General features: G+C 27.3%; 1 protein-coding gene across 1 annotated transcript; it reads left to right on the top strand.

Annotated features, from left to right (window-relative positions):
• The first annotated feature begins 912 nt into the window (after nucleotides 1-912).
• LOC126903894 (protein SCAI) lies at nucleotides 913-21537 on the top strand. The gene is made up of 15 exons (XM_050682460.1): nucleotides 913-1577; nucleotides 2882-2977; nucleotides 6216-6302; nucleotides 9700-9798; nucleotides 9856-9952; nucleotides 13174-13331; nucleotides 16501-16594; nucleotides 16654-16767; nucleotides 17842-17989; nucleotides 18071-18157; nucleotides 18229-18319; nucleotides 18401-18555; nucleotides 18786-18962; nucleotides 19043-19143; nucleotides 20997-21537. The coding sequence occupies exons 1-15, from the start codon at nucleotides 1471-1473 to the stop codon at nucleotides 21129-21131; spliced, it is 1746 nt and encodes a 581-aa protein (XP_050538417.1). The 5' UTR covers nucleotides 913-1470; the 3' UTR covers nucleotides 21132-21537.
• The last annotated feature ends 1127 nt before the right edge of the window (nucleotides 21538-22664 follow it).

A 22664-nucleotide genomic window follows, 5' to 3' on the forward strand; every position in this document is an offset into this window, starting at 1 on the left:
AGAGTATGTAAAAGACAGCAATTATGCCCTGACTGCTCGTTTAAAGAAAAAAACCAAAAGATTGTTGTACATAATTATCACCTTTTAAAATTTAATTATATATGGACTCATGACGTAATCTAATATTTTAAATCGAAACCTATATCATTTCTGGCCACAGAAATAGCTAGCTATGCCGGATGCAATGTAGAGTTCGATATGAGGAGATGGTACAGCGCTATATAAACTATTTTCTTATGTTTTAAACAGGTTTTTTCATAAACATGTTTTTTGAAGACTCTGATCACTATTAAGTTTAATCAGAAAGGCATTTACAGTCGTATAGAATTGTTTATGAAAATGATGTTATTGACTGGCAGATTTTAATCTATTTTAGTTTCACTACCCCGAAGTCTCATCTTGTGCTGATTATTTTAATATTAGTTCACAAAGAAAACTGTTAAATAAATTTTATGAAGTATACATGAACTTATAATCAAGAAAATTATCTATCTAAGTAAATGACTAATCATTCGGAAGTTATTAGCATTTTTAAATATAGACTACAGATGAAAATTACAGAACATATGATATTTAAGAAATTTAATGAGTCATAGTTAAAGCACCGGTCTGTAAAGTTGATAAAAAGTTATAAATTTGTGTCCCCATTACGTGCAAAAAATTTCATCATTCGTCAAATTAATACTTCATTTTTTTTTAATCGAAGCTTGAAATTAAATTTAGTGACAGCTAGTGAGATCTGTCAGTTATTTATTTTATCATGTTGTTCGATTTGGCGCTATCTATGTAATGTTTTACTAATTTTCTTAAAAAAAAAGTTCAGGGTCACGAGGTAGCGGTGATAACGTTGCGGCGTGGCCGTAATAGTACTGCGGTAGATCAATAATTTCGCACCCCTCTGTTCGTGATGTTGTCAGTGTGTGCTACCAACTGGCCGAGACGCGCTGTCTTCCGCCTACGCACCTCACTGAACGCAACCAACGACATCCACCGCACCCCAAGATTTTCGACGCAACATTTGTATAACTCTGCGCGTTATACATCGATCTGTGCACGTGCGTGGGCGCCACATTTTTCATCACTCAATAAGTAATGAATTGGTGAATAAGAAGAATTATATCAAAAAATAATACACTTGAAACGTTCAACTTATAACGCATTTATGAATTAGCAGTGACGGTAGTGGATAATCATCATCGTTATTTACTCACTCCATATTCTCATCGCTTGTGTCTAACCAGACGGGATAGTACTAGTGATAATAAATGGAAGCATTTATAGCTTTAGCTTTAAAGTATGGTATTACATCTCGTGTTGGACATGAAACAAGTGACCATAGACAGCCTGTCTAAATGATCACATGTCACACAAATTTCGCGGTGGCAATAAATACAGCTCAACGCAAAGGTGGCCGCAGCGTGACATTACGGCGCCTGACCATTGGAGGTTTTTCAGTAGTTCGTGACAATTATGGTTGTGGCCGCAACCATGGCCAGCATGGATGACCACGAGCGGAAGATAGTCGTCGAGTTTTGTCAACTTCTTGAGCAGTCAAAACAGCTATTCAACGGACTCCGGTGAGTCACCGTTTTCATCTTTCTGTATACCTTACACGATCGATGCGCAATAGAAATATTAAGATTAAACACGATTTGCATTTATTTTGTAATTACTATGGCATTTTTAATTGAAAATAGATAATCTGATTATAAAATTGCCTTATATATGTACAGAGTGATCGATTTGTCACAAACCACTTGATTACTCTCAAAATAAATACAATATTTGAAAAAAAAATTGGTTGCTTTAAGTTACGTGTATTTCTTGATTTTTCATCTATAAATCATCTTTTAGAATCATCCCTTATGACTTATAAGGATGTCAAATTTATTTATTTTAGTGACAACATACATATTTAACTAGCTTATAAAATAGAAAATAATCTAATTAAGAAAATGACTGGTCGATAACAACTTTTGGATTAGTACTTCCGGAGTTATTCTCACTTTTCTATCAATGCGGCTCGCCGAGAAATGACTAGTGATAAAAATAGCAGTACTTATTCCTCACCTGCAGTCATTAATTTAAATTGTTAATAACTTATATCATTGATATAATTTAATTTGTATTATATAATCATGATATATTAGTAAAATACCAAGAAATCTATGATGCACTAAAAAGAGATGACATTAAAAATAATATAAAAAAAACTATTGTATAATTACAGTATAGTTTTCTTTTTATTCTTTGATTTATTTTTTATGAAAATGGCCAAAAAATGTTTTATTTATTTAAATAGACTATAATACAAATCGAATTTATTATGAGAAAAATTATTTCTTAAGGTAGATTTTAGGGGTAACATTTGAGATTTAAATAAGAACCTATAATTATGTTTAACTATTAATATTGAAAATTAACTAAATACTATTTTTACTGTTTATCAGTAATCATTTTTGAAGTAAATTGTTATTTAACGAAATAATCAAGACTAGTTATCATAATAACTATATAATAAAATTACTGATAATATAATGCACTTTTAGCAAAATACAGGCTGATATTTAAGTGTTTTAATAACTTGTATGAATGTTTTTATTTTGTTGATGAAATAATAAAACTTTGGTTAATGGCGTAATTAGGAGTTTGTCTTGGGGGGTTTTCAATAGAAAATTTCTCACTTCTTCTGCAAACGAAAAATATTGTATCTTCGTTATATAATAATTTTTATCATGGAAATATTGGTGTTATATCTCTTATGATTACGCCAATGCTTTGATTTCATTGTATATTCATAAACTGAAATACTTTTGTTTATACTCAGAAACTAAACTGAAACGACAAAAATTTTTAAAACAGTTTTAATTTTAATTTTCAGAGATCTTCCTCAATGCGGTCAAAAAATTTGGCAAGGATATTTTGGTAAAACTTTTGACGTTTATACAAAACTATGGAAGTTTCAACAACAACACAGGTACTGTATTTATTAAAAAATAAAATTTAATAGTTTTGTATTTAAGATGTATATAGAGGGATTCTACAACTATTCTGCGTTTCAATTTTGTTGGTAAAAATAAAATAGTAATTTTTAATAATATCTAAATAGCTGTTTAGTCTTGTATATCAAATTTCAAACTTTTAGAATGTTAAATTGCCTTTTTATTTATTTAATTATTGTATAAAAATAACACTTATTGATCTAATTATTTAAACTTAGTCACAAAATATTTTTGAGTAACATTATACATGTAAATGTTATTGTTGTAATTTAAAAATATCATTGAACAATAAACAATAATTTTATAGTTTATACATGATAAAGAACAATAGGATTTTAAAAAACATAAATAATATATAAATATTTAATTTTAAAATTCTTCGTCAATTCCTACTTTTCTACAATATTTATTAAATTAATTATTGATTAGTGTACTAATACCTAATGTAAAGAAAACTATCATTGAATTTACATACGCTTTTATAACTATCCTAAACTTCAAATTTCTGAATCTATTCTTTATCTATAATTCCAGAAAATCCAATCAAACCGAGTCGTTTTAAAAGATCTCAATGTTGAGACGTAATAGAGCAAAAAAAAAAAAAAAATTAAGTCAGTAATAATACATCTTATGAGTAGGTAATTTATCTTCAATTTATTCTTTTTTACACTAATTTAATTGAAATTTCATTACAAGTGTTAAATTTATAAAAATGAAATAACTTAATTTTTCTTACAAAAAATAGAGACACTCTCAGCTGCCCTAGTTTTGTCGTTTAATGATTAATATTTTATAAAATATTGGTTTAAATGTAGTGATTGAATAGTTATTTTTTCGTAAAATCATTTAATAATTTTGAACTTACTTAGTTTACTACACACGCTGTCCATTAAAAAAACCAAGAAGTAACATTTTTAGCAGACAAATAAATATATACTTAAGAAAATATTCCTTAAGTCGTAATTGAACAATCACATTGCAAATAAGGAATTCGAGGTAGGGCCATATTCAGGTAAACTTTATGGGGTGGAGCGAATTTATAATAGTTTTATCGGCTATTTTGGAAAAAATTGGCGCAAATAAGTGTTGAACTGGGGTGTTCTATTTCCAAAAACAAAAAATAACTTATTCTCGCTACGTCCGAAATAATGTGCCTAATCTTATTTTTACCTTATTTAAACCTCAAGTTATTGATGATTCTTTGCCTTTTCTAATGTCAAGCTATTTATTCATATTTCGTAATTCATAATATAAATATTAATATATGTATTTGTACAGAACCAGGGCTTACTAGGGCAAAAACCAGAAATGATAAAATTAAGACTTACTTACCACCAGATTGTATAGTCAAAACTAACGAATGTGGTTAATCAATGAAATATTGTTGTAATGTCTCAGTATATTCGAAATAACGATTTTATTTGCTACAATAGAAGTATAATGTAAATTGACTGCAAAATAAGAAAAAAAATGATAAAAAAAAAATATTGACACTAAATTTCATAAGTAAACCTAGAATAAATAAATAAATAAGTACTAGAACCTGGGATTCTAAAATCTAGCACCTCTAGTAATTAAGCTAAAGTATTTATAATAAACAATAATTATGTTTATAGGTTAAAGGTTGCGAATTTAACCTCACCTAAATTAAATATTTAGACAAAATCTATAATCTCTTAGAAAATATATTTTATGAAATGTTTACGGATGTATCCACATTTTCAGTTATGAGGTGAAGTTTCGGACTCGTTGCAGAGTCCATCTTCAGAGCGATAGTTACAGGCTTGTGGTTGTAACTATACTGTCGGCTTAGCTTGTTTTTGGTATGTTTTTATAATAACTGATAACTGATAACGTCTATATTGTTTATCTGTAGTTTTTGTCGTATTGTTGTTGACAACGGTCAGTTTGTTTTTTACTTCCGGCTTTTGTTTTTGTTGTTGTTTACGGCATTCTTGGCATTTAGCTCTTTCTTTTCTACACCGGAAATTTATGTTAATTGTAATTTTTTCACACATTAAGTTATTTTCTTTGATGCGTGTTGTTTTTCTTTTTGCTTGGTGTTTGATAAATAACCAAGTTTTGCTAATAGTCCACCCATCTTCTCTGTTGTAATTTTCTGAATACTTTTCGATTTCAATTGCTTCATTGTACATCCGTTTGCCAAAATGAGCTTCGTTGTTCAGTATTTTGATTTTGTTAAATTGAATCTCGTGTCCACTGTTTTTGGCGTGTTTATCTACTGCGGGTTTTTCTGCCCTTTAGTAATCTACATCTTTTTTGTGTTTTTTTATTCTTGTTGCAATAACTCTTCCTGTTTGTTTAATGTATGATACATTTAAACAATACGACAATCAACAAAAGTTTCAACACATTGAAACATATTTTAATTTAGATATTTTTTAATACGGAGATTTTCATAAAATATTCAAATTATTTTTACTCATCAATTACGTTCATGTATGAACAGGAAGTAAAAAAAAATTTGCAATTTTTGGCAAATATCACATATACGCACAAGTATATTCGAAATAATTCAAACCACAGATGGAAAAACAAAATGACAGCTGTTAATTGTATTGTTATGAGATTAATTAATATTCCGATTAATAAAATGGATTTTGTTGAAGAACTAGTGATTTTAAAAGAAATAACTAGTTTTAATAAGTATGGCGAAAATGTAATTTCAAATCTTTAATAACTTCTAAGAGTAATAATTAAAAGTGTTATCCAGTTGTTTTTAAAACAATTGACATAATCGAATGTTTTTTGATAGTATTTAGTTATTGTACAATTGAAACCGAACCTGAACATCGAATTAACTGTCGAACTGTTATCATAAATTATATGATTACTAACCATTCATCGTATTATGGGGGTTAAAGCAACTAAATGAAACAATAAATATATTATTTAATGAAAATTTTTATGACTGAATACGGTAGTTTTTATTCGAATGAAAATTACTATTTAGCGCTTATGATAGTAACATTTTCGAAGTCCAATTTATCGGAACGTATAATTATTTACTTATAATTATGATCAAAGAATGTATTATTTATTAAAAATAGATTTCGAACTTTTTAGTCTCTAAAGAGTAATATTAGATAAAAGAAAAAACAATTCTTTAATCGGTGAATAAAAAGAATTTATGATAATAAATAATACTTTATGAACTTAAAATTATATGAAATTTTGTTTTAATTTTTACAGACAAGTGTTGGACACAAAATATGGTTTGAAACGATGGCAAATAGGAGAAATAGCTTCTAAAATAGGCCAATTATACTACCACTATTAGTAAGTTTTTAATAATATGTGTTTATATTAGAATCTCTATTAAGACAAGTACTCTTTTCACGTCTGCTGGTAGAAACAAACACCAGCATTGATCACACCATGGAAGTGATGATAGGTCGTTCATTGTTTGACGACGATTTGTATAATTGTCGGTCTTCTAAGTGTTTCGGCTAATCCACTGTAGGTAACAAGTTCCATTAGATTGTGTGTATCGAAAAAACATGCGTTATCCCGCGTTTCCATCGTATAGTCTAGCGATTCCGTCATAAACCATAGTTGGGTTGCAATAGCATCCAATTTTCTTAACAGTAAAGATCGAGATCAAACCACTATGATAATTGTACATGTAACACAATCATTTTCGTTTTATTCATTGCTGTGTGATCTAACCATTAAGACGCAAGTCTCCATAAAACTTATTACCTATCTTAGGGTTTTTTGTAAAAAGTCGCGGTGTGATTCGTATAGGTAAACGTTTGTCAAACTCAACTTTAATGAGATCAGAAACATTATTTTGTTAGCGAAATCGTTTCATCTTATTAAAGAAATACAAAAAAAAGTATTGTGGTGCATATTGTTTGCTGACAATATAGTGTTAATAAGTAAAATAAGGAGGAAATTAATCAAAGGCTAGAGTAGTGGAGATAAGCTTTTAAAGGAAAAGAATGAGTCTTTTGTGTTATAGAATAAAAGAATTCCAATGAGATTAAAAGGTAACTTTTATACGATTGTAGTGAGACCAGCTATGATACATAGATCAGAGTGTTAGACGATTAGCATGAGAATAGAGAAGAGATTAAAATTCTTATATGGAAGAGTGAAGTGATTAGAAATTATAGCATAAGGAACGAACATATAAGGAGTGTAGGTGTAGCGTCAATCGTGGATAAGATGAGAGAAAATAGACTTAGTTGGTTTTGGTCATGTTTTGAAGAGCGAGGAATCGGAAGCTATAAGAACAATTATGGAAAATAAATGTTGAAGGAAGATGAGATAGATGAATATTAATAAAGAGATGGCGAGATGTTATTGATTACGATATGATGATGGTTGATGTGTACGTAGATGATGTAGGAGATCGTGTTGGGATTGTCGTTTAGGATAAGGGTAATCAACCCCGAGTATTTGAAATAAAGAAGAGGAAAAATAAGAAGAAATCATCTCACCTATCTCTGGTCATTGTTCGTTATGTGCACCAAGTCACTGGTCAAACTAATCTAAGAATGTTGTCTTCTCTAATTTAAGCTACAATTTTGAGTTCGGTCTCTTCATAAGTTGATCCGTCATAAGACAGGCTAATTCACTTGTTATGTGAATTTAACTGGAGTAAATCTACTACCACTCATTGTAGATTTGCGCTAATCTTGTGTGTTAACATAGACTATGCTGGTTTTATTCCCATGTTAAAAACAACAATTACAGTAATTACAAACCTATAAAGTGTATGTGATAGTTTTTTTTTACTTAGCAGTGAAGGCTGTTCATCTAAAGGTAATGTTGGACTTAAGCACTGACGGTTTTTTGGCAACCTTTAGCCAATTTGTTGAACGCTGAAGATTACTGAAAGAAATATACACAGACTCTAATACAAACTTTGATGTAACAGAGCGGGAATTTTAGTACATGATACAGTTAGTCTAAATATTATTTCAGTTAGATGTTTTTTTACTGGCACTTAAATCATTACGGTTTTACCATTTCGGTAGTTTATGGGAGACTGGTGTGTCATCTACGAAGAATTTGATGATAAAGATTATAGGAGAACGGAACTTGATACTTAAAGAGTTTACAAAAATTGTATGCTGTATCAAAGCTATGTTATATTCATGACCTATGATTCCCAAATCCACCAACCTAAAGAGTAGGATTCTTAAACGCTTGGATATTTACCAATGGTCTGACATTACTAAGCACCCATTACATGTACGTTGTGTACATAGTACTATGATACTTTGGTGAATCGTTGGAAATCAGTAAACCAATGCACTCAGACTTTCTAGCGTGTAACTATAAATGATGTAAACCTGGAATCAATAGATGAGGGACGCACTGAACATTGAAATACATGATATGGTTTATAATGGATTCTCAGTCACCTCTCTTAAAATGATCAATGGCATAGGCTATTGGAGTGATTAAAGGTGATGGTGATGCATTTTAGAACAGCCACAAGAAACCTTAACCCGACCTATGATCAAGTTGGTTAAACTACCCATGGCTTAAGTAACTTTAGATCTTATTCATGTTCAAATTCAATTTTCGCCACAAAGTTATGATATCGTTGTTATAGTTATATTTGGTCATACTTTTCTTACCTATATTTTTAATTTTTATTTAGTTATTTGCAAGTTTTTATCGTATACCGTTAGCAGATTATTGACGGCATCACACTTCTACTAGCGTTGTCTCCCAATTTGATTAAACTGGTAAATAAAAATTTTTAGGGAGTCTTTTGGGGAGATTAACTTGACAGGCTAGTGAGTGATAATTATATGTTATTGTCAAAAAAAGTCTTATTTGTTATGTATACTTTATTTGTTGTGTATTTTGTTCAGGTTTATATAATTATTATTTTCTATTTATGTATTATTCTATAAATGTTAGGTGATGCTTTATATGATTGTTTATTTTAAGTCTATTATTTGTTGCTTCAATATTGTACCCTCTCAAATATCATCCACTCTAGTCCAACTACATGATTAGCTTTTGTGGATGACAAATATCATTGTAAGACCTATTTCTCGCAAAAAGGTTACAAATGTAACTGCTTACATTTTAGACGGCAGAAACAAAAACTGGTGTCGATATTATCACGGAAGTGGTGATAAGCCTTTCAATGATAGACAGCGGTTTATATCTTCATCGGTCTTTTGGGTGTACCTGTAAAATACGTGTATCAAAAAATACTCATTCTGGGTTGTTTTGTACCCAGTAAACCTCAAATTTTTATATTGTCTCCAGTTTTGATGGTTCAATCCATGAAAATGTACGCGCCATTTCGATACTTTATTAGAGTATGTTATGGTGGTCCAGCCATAGGCACAAATATCTATGGCCAGCATGGCCATAGATATTTTGATATACGCCCCGTGAAGCATCATTGTTTATGTTTTTCATACTTTATCCAGCCATTGGTGTATTTTTGTAAAGTGTGTACACCTTTGCTCTGCATCAATTGTGAGTAAATGTCAATGTTTATTCAACTACTACACGAAACTTAGAAAGTCATTTTGATTGTAATACCCAATGTTACAATTCTACCATGTTCAACTTGCTTTGTGTCACACAAGTTTAAACAATAAAATCTGTAGAATTCACTAGGCACCTTTTTAATCAATCAAATTTAATTAATCCAGTTGAATTGATAAAAAAAATTATAATCATTTTTTATTTTTAGCCTTAGAACAAGTGATACGAACAACTTAAATGAAGCGTACTCATTTTACTCAGCAATAAGAGGAAGACAATATTATTCTCGAGTATCTCAAGAAGATAGGTAATTTCAAACTTATTGCTTTGTGATTTTTTTACTAATACATTTTTGATCTTTTAGATCTGATTTAATGGTAAAAAAATTAAGGTACTATGCGAGGTTCATTGTTGTGTGTTTGTTGCTAAGACGAGTAGGTGCTATTCGAGAACTGTTAGCTGTAAGTATTGTATGAGTTCATTCGTTTTATATCTGTGTAATCGATATTAAAAATTAGGTTTTTTTTTTTTTTGTTAAGCTTTGTTATTATTTTATAATTGAGAATTTAAAATAAAATATATACAGGTTATAATAATTATTTATTACTTTAAGCAAAAAATATTTGAAAAATAAGAAATATCTTTGGGCAATGATATATTTATCATTAACACTAAAATCATATCTCGAATAACAATTTTGTATTAATATGGTTCACTTAAAATTGTGAACCTATATAGTTTATATTTATAAGTATAAATGATAGTTGAGTGTGGGTTAAAATAAGATTCTAGTACTGTACAAACAAACAAAAAAAAATATCACAGTGGGGTAACGTCATTAAAGGAATGTAGCATAATTGGCATAAGTATAGATGATATCTGACAGTGATTAACATCGCTATCATAAAAAACGCTTAATTTGCAAATTTGTTAAATTTTACAATATTTATATTTTAATATTTCACTCAAATATTAAGTTTTTGATAAATTATTTGCTTTATTAAAATTAATTAATTAATTTTCCTCTACATTTTGTAAAGACTTGATTTTAGTATTAAGCAAATTTAGCTAAACATAATACATATTTTTGGTGAGTTCACTTTTATCTTCATTTATGAAGGTAAAGATTTACAAAACTTGCTTTTGTTATTAATTTGCTTGGATTGTTATACAAAAATATTTCAGATAAACTCCCATTTCTTCTTTAATTTATAATGGTTTATATGTAGATATAAAAGTCATTATATAAAAATACAAAAATTAGTTTTTTCATGACATTTACTTGGTATAGTATTGAAAATTTTTTGCCATCATTAAATAATCATGAAATTGTATAAATAGCTATTGCCTTAACTGGAACTGGTAATCTGTATTATATATTATTTTTTAAATAAAACAATAAATAGTGTATTTTATTCCAACTTATTCTGATATAAATTTTTTTAATTTTTATTATTATAATTTTTTTTTTTTTAGTTCAGATCCTCGTTATACTACCATATACTCATTATTTTGTACTTTTAGTTCAATGCGAAGCTCAGAAGGTATTACTATGACATGTTTTTTTTTGTCTGTCACTACTTTTTCTCAGCTCTCACTGTACCGTATTGTTCTCAACAATACGTCAAAAGATCACAAATTGTAGCAATTGTGTTAAAATTTACTATTTCATATTTTATTTTTTCAACTTTAAATTACTATAACTTTTTGAAAAATATATGAATCAATAAAAAATATAATATATATTTAGTAAATAAATGATATATATACCTTTCATCTGACATGCTTTGTCTTTAAATCTGACCACTTTCTTTTATACATGGGGGGTTTAAATTTCTAAAAATACGAGTAAAAAGTAGAACTTTTTCAACTTAACTTTTGACGATGTTCCGGGAATACTCCAAGCTTTAAATATATTTCAAATTAAAGCTTATGATAAATACTATAAGTTTAAAAAAAATATTTTCTTGACACCTTTTCGTCTATTGGAAAATTGCCATCTAATTTATAAAAAAATGTAATTTTAACTGTTTAACATGAAATATTTTAATACTAAAACTACCAAACTTTTTGAAAAATTAACAGTTTAAATTAATTTCTTTTTATATTGAAATCTTAAATATTTTTTTTTCATTTGATATGAATTTTTTGAAAATCTGACTTTTATTTAATCTTAAATTAAAGCTTTTGCAATATACTATACTATGAAAAAAAAAATTCGTGATAAGGAACATGGTTATCATATTCAAAAATGTGTTATTTTTGTGTTAAAATTCTTGGTATTGTATTTTTATTTATTTTAATATACCTTATAATAGCGTATACTGATTTTTATAAATATTACATAAAACTAATTGACATAGAATATAAAGTTAAACATATTTCAATTTTATTTTTCTTTTGAATCGGAAAAATTAATTTTAACCTTTTAATTAGCTTAAATTTCCAATTTTATCAAAAAACGAATGAGACGAACGCTTGCCTATTCAGTAAAAATCATTGCCCTTGGCAATGATTTTTTTGCAAATTTTGCTTAATTCTTGTTGAGTTAGAATTTTTCTTTTGAATAATTCATTAATTTCTTAAAATTAAACACTATCTACAAATTTGCAATGAAGCGATTCTTATGATAGTGATTTTAATCACTGTCAGATATCATCTATACTAGCCCCAACTATGCCACGACCCTACTGGGCTGGGGTTTTTTTTATAGTTACCATAGATATTTATCTATCATATGGTAATTTTATTGTGAAAACCAGATTTTTTACTTACCAACAGAGAGGGGCTTCAAAATGACAACTTTTATAATTTTGTTTTTTCTTGAAGAATTAGTTTAGAGCTAGATAAGAAAAAGTCAAAGTATAACAAATTATTTTGGACATTCGTATATTTCAACTGGAATACTCAACTAACAATCCATAGGGAAGTGGGTACATTTTTATTTTGTACGTGTTGTAAATCAATTTATAAATATTTATTATGGTCACCAAAGCAAAATTTTGAACTATTTATTTGATTACCTTAATTAAACAGGACAGGAAATTCATTTTTTATTTTATCATATAAAATATTTTTTCTTTAGAAAACATTAGAAATTTCGCCAAACTACATCAAATTACACTTTATTTACTTAAGTAAAAAGTGGAAAATTTTTTTTTAATTTAGCATCAAATTTTAACTATAATAATCATTAGTTTTCAATTCAAGAATTAACTAAATTTGAAACTTTAATGTTTTGATTGGTAGATTTCTCAAGCTTAAAACTAATCAGATGTAACTAAAAGATAACACATTTTAAAAAAATGGAGGGGAAGTTAAACTTTTTTAATAAATATAACGAGTAACTGTAATTTCATTAATTTTTAAAGAGTGTTTTACCCAATATTAAGCATAACTTATTCTTATAATTTTCGTCAAATTTTGAAAAATGTTGTAAAAATTATAAAAATTGAAATCCCTGTTTTGATGTTTTTCAATAAATGAGAATTTATTATTTTTGTAGTTATATTAAAATATCAGTGAAAAACTAATTAAATATATAATTATTGTTATTATTTTTAAAGTAAAAATAAATATTTATTATTAAATATTCACTTTTTTAATGTATACATAAAAAAATTTCATTAGAACTGCAAAATACAAATTTTGGCATAATAAAAATATAGATCATTTTTTTTAGGAGCTTGATAAGCAAATAGTTGATTACACAAGTACATACGAACCAGATGATCAACTAGAATGGTCTTTGGTTTTGGAAGAAATCAAAACATTTGTAAAAGCTGACAGTATTGTTAACGTATTACATGCTGATCAAAGCAACGTCACACTTTCTCACAGGTATAAAAAAAAAGTTTATGAGTAATACTTTTAATAATTAGATAACTTGTTTAACAAAAATTTTTAAATTTTTAAACATTTTTCTTTTAAGATATATTTAAAATAATATTAATATATCAAAATTAGACATTAGTGTCACGATTACTGTACTACTAGTTATTTGAGTTTGTAGCAAATAAAATAGATAAATCACTTGTCTCCTATTAGTTAGTCTATTTTTAAACAAGAGTATAATTTTAACTTAAAAAATTATTTAATTTGTTAATAATTAACTAAAACAATCAAATGAAATAAAACGTATTAATAAAACTGAAGTACTATAATTACGTTTCAACTGGCGTAAATGTTTGTTTGCTTAATTTTCAATTATAATATTAGATTTTGTAATAAATCAAAAATTATAATAAAGAAGATATAAAAATGAAGCTGAAAATAGTAAAAAATAGATATTGGATAAAAATTATAAATTGTAAAAAATAAAAAATATTGGGGAAAGGATAAATTTGTATGAAAATGATTAATAACAATGTTAATTACCCTTTAAAATTTTTAATTTTTAATAATTTATATTGTGGTTTATTACACAATATATTGTTTGTGGTTTGAAAGCATAGATCAAATTATACATATCTTATATCCTTTGTCACGTATTAATATTGATATTATTAATATAAATATTTATATATTAACTATATTTTTTTTTCCATTATTCAATTCAGAATTTTACGATTAATTTTCCCTCAAAAATTATTTTAAAAATAAATTATAATTCTTTTTTATAATGTGAATACTTTTAATGTTTTCATGTTTTCTCTTTAATGGTAATATCAAAAATTTTGTTTATTTTAGCCAAGTCACTAATAAAAAAAATATGTACAAATAGCCTTCTATAAATACTAATAAAAGTGATTTAAGAAATGTTGGTAAAATAAAATGTCTCCTAGAGACTTCTCGAATTCACTTATCAGTATTTCGAATCCTTTTCTATGTTCATTTACATCTATTTCATTTTCTATATATTCCTTTTCATATTTAATTTCCTTTATTCCCTCGTATAATTCTTCCATATACATTTCCACCTCTTTACTACCTTTTAATTTTCAAACATAATTTTTCTATGTATATCTTTAACTATGTTACTTGATTTCTTGGGTTTATATTGCAGCTTTTTAATTTTATTATTTACTTTGTTAAAAGTTACTACAAATTTAATTTTATTGCCAAAAACATGGTGTACGGCATTAAAGTGTTTATGTAGTCATTTAATTTATTCATAATTCTTATTGTAACTTGTTTACAAATCAATGATTTACTTTAAATAATTAAAATCATATTATCCACACATTTACATGTTAAAAGAATATTGAGAGAATAATTTAGGGTTTTTAGAGCATATTTGCATCATATTTTAAAAAATTAAGAACATAAAAATCCACTCCCTCATAATATGTAACAGCCTGAAGGTAAGGCTAATTTGTTCTTCAACAGGTATTACTACACAGAAAATAATCATTTATTTTGTTATTTATTGTCGAATTTTATTTAATAACTTATCTTATGAGTTTAAAGCCATTCGAATATGTTCGAAAAACTTTTCTGGATACATCTTTATATACTGGAAAAAATCGAAAAAAAGACTAGTGTTTTGACGGGTAGCAATAAATGGTGTATTCAGTATCTACTTTTTTTCCTTGGCGAGTTCAATAAGCTAAAAGCATGAGCAAATACAATTATTTGCTTCTTCTACCTCTTCTTCCTTCAACATTAATTTCTACAACTGTTCTTACGGCTTCCGATTCTTCGTTTCTCATAATATGACCAAACCATCTAAGTCTATTTTCTCTCATTTTATCCACGATTGACGCTACACCTATACTCCGTCTTATATGCTCATTTCTTATCTTATCTGCTCTAGTCAATCCACTCATCTATCTAAGCATTCTAATCTCTGCTCTACTTTCTTATCAACCGCCCAACACTCTGAACCATACATCATAGCTGGTATCACTAGTCACAGTTCTCACAGTGTTGTAGAATTTACCTTTCAGCCTCATTGGAATTCTTTTATCGCATAGGACACCAGATGCTTCTCTCCATTTCAACCACCCGCACTTAATCCTGTGTCTTACATCCTCGTCAATAACACCGCACAACTGATCCTAAATACTTAAAACTTTCCACCTTTCCAATCACGTCCTCACCTATTGTTACTGATCTCCTCATTTCACCTACCTCGTGTTCTCCTTTGCCAAACTCGTACTCTATATACTCTGTCTTACTCCTATTTATTCTTAAGTTTTTTCTTCAAGAGTTGATTTCCACACCTCTAACCTTTGATTAATTTCCGCCCTAATCTCTCCTATTAACACTACATCGTCAGCAAACAACATGCACCACGGCACCTCTCCTTGTATTTCTCTAGTAATTTTATCCATCACAATAGAAAATAAGTAAGGGCTTAAAGCAGAACCTTGGTGCACTCCTACTCTTACCCAAAAACTTCTGTTACTCCTCCCTTACTTTTTACCCTAGTACAAGTGCCATCATACATATTCACTATTATATTAATGTACCTCTTCGGGACTCCTTTTCTTATTAATGCCCACTTTAGAATCTCTATCGGTACTCTATCATACGCTTTCTCCAAATATATAAATACCATAAAAAATTTTTTTCTTTTGTTCCCTAAACTTTTCTATTAGTTGCCTCGCACAAAATAATGGCTCCATTGTTGACTTACCAGGTATAAATCCGAATTGGTTTTTAGATACCGATGTCTGAGTTATTATTCTCTTATCTTATCTTATAAACTTAATTATTGAAAATGTTTTGGCAATACTGCGTTCTTTAATATATTAATTAAAAGTTTATATAATATACTACAAGTTAAAAACAAAAATTTGTCTTCTATAAGTAATTTATAAACTTTTCTTACAGACAAATATTTTTTGTTTTACTTTTTTTATGTTTTTATTGAAATATTTCAATTTTTGTTTAATTTTATTTAATATTTTGCCTTGAAATTATTTATTTTTTAAACCTTTTTTTGATAAGTTAGCAATTATAGTATTTTAATAAAAACTACCGAAAATCAACATTTCAAATTACTATTTATATTAGAAAATTTTATTAGTTTGTAGTATTTACATTAAGTAATTATAATTTATAGATTGACCCCATTGTCTACACCTCCGGTAGAAAAATCAACTATGATGAATCTTTCATTACAAGAAATCATACTAATAGGAAATGCTTCCGAACAGGTTTATGCACACTAGTTAAAATAATCAAATATAGTAACTTATTTATATGTTTTATCTAGGTGAAATTTAGCGAAATGACTATTGACATGTTTCGAATGATGCAAACGTTGGAACGTGAAAAGAATCGAGATGAGACAAATCATGTTTCAGATCCTCCATCCAGAGCATCATTTGTGAGTGTTATTTTTTATTGTTTTAAATAAATATTATCTCAGGTTAACAATAATTTTTTATAGTAATTTGCAAATATATTTTTATTACTTTTTGGAGATGAATGCAAAATTCTATCATAGTATAGTTGTTCATGAATAACAGACGCTGAAGTTATTTTAAATGTAAACGTAAATAATTAACTTGCATTCACTAACATTTATGAACCTGTATTTTATTAGTTCGAAGCAATGACGATGAAGTCGGTTGAATTTGGTTTGGTTGTGTTGCCCCCCTAGTCAAAATACCCAATAAAAGAAAAATTATTATTACTGTTAAAGATCTGGATTAAATTACAAAAATTATTTTTTATCAATTTCAGGTTCTATGATTATCCCATAGTAATATGTTTATTATTATTTTATTATCAATCATGGCCTCCCAAATTTGATTGACCAAAGAAAATTGAAAATAAGTTTTTGACAAAGGTTTAATTTGTTTTATATTTCATGCCGCATTCATATACTTCAACATTTAATTTAATTTTTTTAATTTGGTAAAAGTTACTCTACTTAAAAAGTTTGATTTTGAATATCCTATAAAATGAACTGTGTAGTTTCCAAAAATAATGATAAGGTAACTTATTTTTATTTATTTTAATACATTAAAAAAAATCTATATTTTATAATAAGTGCAAAATTACAATTAATCCTATAAACTATACTTTAGTATAATATCGCCAAAATCTCAAAACAAAAAAAAACTTTAACTGCTTTTTTAACTTTGTAATATTCAAGGGAATCTATTTCTATTAATTTGACTTTTACGTAGAAAAAATAGTTTTGGCACCCTTGATTCGCGGATGATAATTTAATTTTTCTAAAGGTGAACCAATGTTTTCTTTCTATACTACTATGTAATTCTTTGAACTCAACTCTCGACTTTTTGTGCCTGATATATGGTCTTTTTTTGTAAGGGTTTAAAATGATATCTATATGATTATAATAATCAATATGATTGTATGAAGTAATTGTATTATCATTTAACGTTATATAATAACGTAATATTTGTTTTATGATGGATATATGCGAATTCAGGAAAAAAGCTACTCTATAACAAGCAATAAAACTTTAGCGTATCCAATGATGGCAAGTCATGATGTTAACAATGGGAGAAGAGAAAATCCACACAAATATATTCTTTATAAGCCAACCATCACTCAGATCATGATGTTTTTAGCCACAGGTCTGATTTGAATAAATTCACATTGTAAATAATTTACTATGATAATTATATTTTTACAAAATAATTATTGTTTTACTGCAGGGTTCAAAGAGCTTCCTGCTAACGGTGTATTACTTATGTACGTATCAGCTGATGGATGCTTTCAAACTTCAAAACATGTTAATGACTGTAAGCTTAGGCTATAACATTTTTTTCTATTAGTTATGAAGATAATTAAATTCAACTATTTAATTTTAAAGTGGGTTACGATTGCGGTGGTATTATGGCTAGTAGTAAGCGAGAAATGGAATTAACGAACAAAAAAGGAATGCACGTAAAAGAAATTCATTGGTATAAATTATTAAATTAATGCTAAAGGCTTGAAATTTTCATTTTATTTTACTTAAAAATATGATATGTATTTATACTTAGTTTATATCCTGGCGATCTATACCCGTTCACTAGAAAACCTCTATTTGTTATAATCGATTCAGATAACAGTTTTGCCTTTCAGTACATTCCAAGATATTTTGGTCATCCATTTGTCGTGTTGATGTCTCCGCAAGAACTACCAGATAAGCTTCACGGTAATAATAAAGTAATAATGTTAATATAATAGTAGTATGTAAAACATTAGGTCATTTTACTCATTGGTAATGATTTCAATTTACGAGTAAAATTTTGTTCAATAATCAGAAAAATAATAGTTAAGTGGGTTTACATAATAAAATGTAATACATTTTTATAAAAATGTGGTTCGCTTTACACGTTTTTCAATAGGATTTATGTATTTAAAATTGTGATTTTTTTTTTACAGAACAATTGCAACATAATGGAAGTCTATTCACATTATTTTTACATAGTCCTCTTACTGCGTTTTGTCTAATTTGTAATATTTTGACAGTAAAAATGCATTTGTGGGAAAGAGCTAATTCATACGTGGATAGGTTTATCACTGAGGCAAGTCGTTTGTTCACCAGTAAAGTGAAGCCGGGTATATTTAACAATTATGCCATATTCTATTAATTATAACATACAGAATACTTATATAATTTTATTATATAATTTTTAAAGATGTATCGTACATACAGTTCTTCGGAGACGATTTTTTAAGGCTTCTGTTGTTACGTTACGTCTTTTGTCATGTCGTATTACGACACCATCGAGCTTTCAATGTGAGTTACTATTTTATTGTTTCTTAAAATAACACACAATTGTATAAACTTTAAAATTTCATCATCAACTATAATTAATATAACTATAGAAGTTTATTTATTAATGTTGACAATATTAATATTAATGTCCATACCATTAGTTTATTCAAATAATTCGTTTTATATTCTACAGCGTGATTTATTTATTTTGTTTCTTTTAGTTATTTATTTTTTAGCTTCGATGCGAAGCGGAGAAGGTATTAAGTTTACTATGATGTGTTTTTTTTTTTTTATGTCTGTTGCCACTTTTTCTCAGCTCTCACTGGACCGATTTCTTTCAAAAATACGTCAAAAGATCACAAATCGTATCTAGTTGGCGACATTACCTTTAAAAATTGAAAAAAATTCCCTCGTTCCCCCCAAACGGGGGAAATAGGCAAAAAAAAAATAAATTTAAAAATCGCTAATTTTGTAAATTTTTTCACTCTTTTTTCTTAAAACTTCCATAACTTTTTCAAAAATCAACATAATTTTTTTTTATACTAAAACCTTAAATATTTATCTTTCATTTGATATCATTTTTTTGAAAATTTATCACTTAACCTACTCATTAGGGAGGATTTAAAATAGCAACTTTATTACAAAAATTAACTTTTTCAACTTCATTTTTGAAAATGTTCCGGAAATACTGCGTCCTTCAAACATATATCAAATTAAAGCTTATTTTATGTACTATAAAATAAAAAAAAAAATTTGTCCCGACACTTTATCTTCTGCATGTAAACGGCTGCCGTAGTTAAAAAAACGCTATTATTGTGTTAAAATTTTCGATTTTAAATTTTCAACTTAAAAATGCTATAACTTTTCGAAAAATGTATGTATCAGCACAAATTTTTTTTCTAAATACATTATAAGTGCATATTTCAGTTGACATACTTTTTATTAAAATTGGACAATTTCCCTATATATAGGGGGCGTTCAAAACTTGAAATATTGTATAAAAAATAGAACTTTTTCAACTTAATTTTTAAAAGTGTTCCGGAAATACTGCGTCCTTTAAACATACATCAAATTAAAGCTTATTTTATGTACTATAAAATAAAAAAAAAAAATTTGTCCCGACGATCTATCTTCTATGCGCAAATGGCTACCGTATTCAAAAATATGCTATTTTAACAAATTTTTTTTTTTTTAATTAAACACTATCTACAGATTTGCATCGAAGCGTTTTTTATGATAGTGATTTTAATCACTGTCAGATATCATCTATACTGGACCCAACTATGCCACGACCCCACTNTTAATCACTGTCAGATATCATCTATACTGGACCCATCTATGCCACGACCCCACTTTGCCGCCACCCCACTGTGCTGGGTTTTTTTTTTTTTTATTATAAGTCGTAAAGTATTTTTAATTATCGTCCTTATATCTCACAACTTTATTTTTTCAAATTGTAACATACATAATTAACTAACTTATTTAATTGATAACGAGATGATTAAGAAAATGACTGGTCGATAATAACTTTTATGAAACTACTTCAGAAGTTAACCGTTTTAAAATATAGAGTGAAAGTTATTAACGTGTATTGTAACACCTTAATAACGTGTTTCAACAAGCCATCATTGGAAATAGCTGTAGGTGAGACGACGCAGGTGTTCTTATTTTTACCACTAGTCATTTCTCGAACACATTCTTCCTTTGTCATAGTTATAAAAATGGCAATAACTTCTGAAATATTAGTGTAAAAGTTGTTATCAATTAGTCATTCGTATACAACACTCTCCACCCCTAAGAAAAAAAGAGAGTACTGTCTTTGAAAATTATCACAAGTAAAGAATTCATTTAATATAAATAATATTGTTATTTAGGGTGAACAATATCTACCACGATGTCAACCACCTCTACCATTGGCCAGTTTTTTAGAAGAGATATCTTTAAAAAAATATGTCAAAGAATTAGCAAAGCATTTCGATGTTTCGTCTCATTTCGAAAACTTTGAATAAAATATTCACTACCAGTACCGAATGAAATACGGTCGTTTAATTCTTCCATTATAAAAATAATAATTATTTTACTATTATAAATTATTATTGTTGTTATTTTATTATAATATATATAGATATGTAGCATATAATTAACACGTTTATGTATAGAATTGTACAAAGTATTGTCCAAAAATCCATGTGTTCCATAAACATGTTTTTTTGGGCTCCAAGGTTAACTTAAATAAAAAAACTATATATAATAGATATACTCAAAAAAAAACAATAAGCAAAAATCCAGGTTCGACCAAACGTACGTAAGGCAGTGATTTCTTTTATAAATAGTTAGTTAAACTCATAATTTGTATTGCAATTAACTTGACTGTGTTCAATTAATAAATAAAATATTATATAGGGGTAGATCATATTATGTGTCTATTCGATTTTTAATTTTCTTTTTTCAAGCTTCCTTGATTTTTTTCCATTATATTCTTTGTATTTTAAAACTCAAAAATTAATGATAATGTTTGAGCCCGTAGTTCTAATATATAAGCCTAAATTATGATAATACAGTCTAAAAATAAAAATAAATTTTCTTTAAACGCATAGTATAATATAGTTATTGAACAATCTTAAAACTGTAATTAGATAATTTAATTAATTAACTATATAATTAAAACACCATTTTATTAATATACATTTTGTAACAAAAATATTTACATCTAAAATTTTTACCAATAAAAAAAAGTCGAAAACAACATTTGTTTTATTAAAACCTTCGATCTATTTTATTTTTTTTAAGATTAGGAATATACTTGAAGTATCAAAGAAAAATAAATGTATTAATAATTAATTTAGTTTTCTTCAGAACATTTTTTTATGGTCTCAATATTTTTAGCTTTTGAAGCTGTGAAGGATTTTTTGTATTCATTTAAAGAATTTGTAATGATATATCTACCTCTGTTTAACGTGAAAGGTTACAACATTTCATAGAAAAAAAAAACCAAATTAATTGGCCACAATGGATAAGGTTTGTAACTATTCATGGCGCACTGAAAAAAACAAAATGAGGGTCGCCAATCCACTGGGCGAGACAATGTACTATCGGACCACAGTAGGATCTAAAAAAAAAATAAAATATTGTACATTGAAGACAATTTAATATAATAAAATATAAAAAAATAGAGAAGAAATAAAGGTTGTTCAATTTTAAAGTCATTATTAAATTAAAATACTACTAATAATAAGATATAAAAGGAAAAGGTTTTTTTTTATAGTTGAACAGGCCATAATACGTAGGCTGTCTGATAATTAAGGTACAAAGTTATTTTTAACATAAACAATGGGGAATTTCGACTGGAAATTTTTAGCATTGATAATTTAGATAACAAGCAATATATTTTATTAGTCATGGCTATAATAATTAAGTGTTACGTCTGCAGCGAAAGTGTTAACATGGAAAACCAATATTTAAGTTGCACAAAAAAAGAAATACACGCCGTCATTCAATTTTTAAATTTTCAAAATGTTTCTCCGACTGAAATTCATAGAAAA

The sequence above is a fragment of the Daktulosphaira vitifoliae genome, unplaced genomic scaffold (assembly GCF_025091365.1).
Source record: "Daktulosphaira vitifoliae isolate Bord-2020 unplaced genomic scaffold, ASM2509136v1 Scaffold_4, whole genome shotgun sequence".
Classification (NCBI taxonomy): Eukaryota; Metazoa; Arthropoda; class Insecta; order Hemiptera; family Phylloxeridae; genus Daktulosphaira; species Daktulosphaira vitifoliae.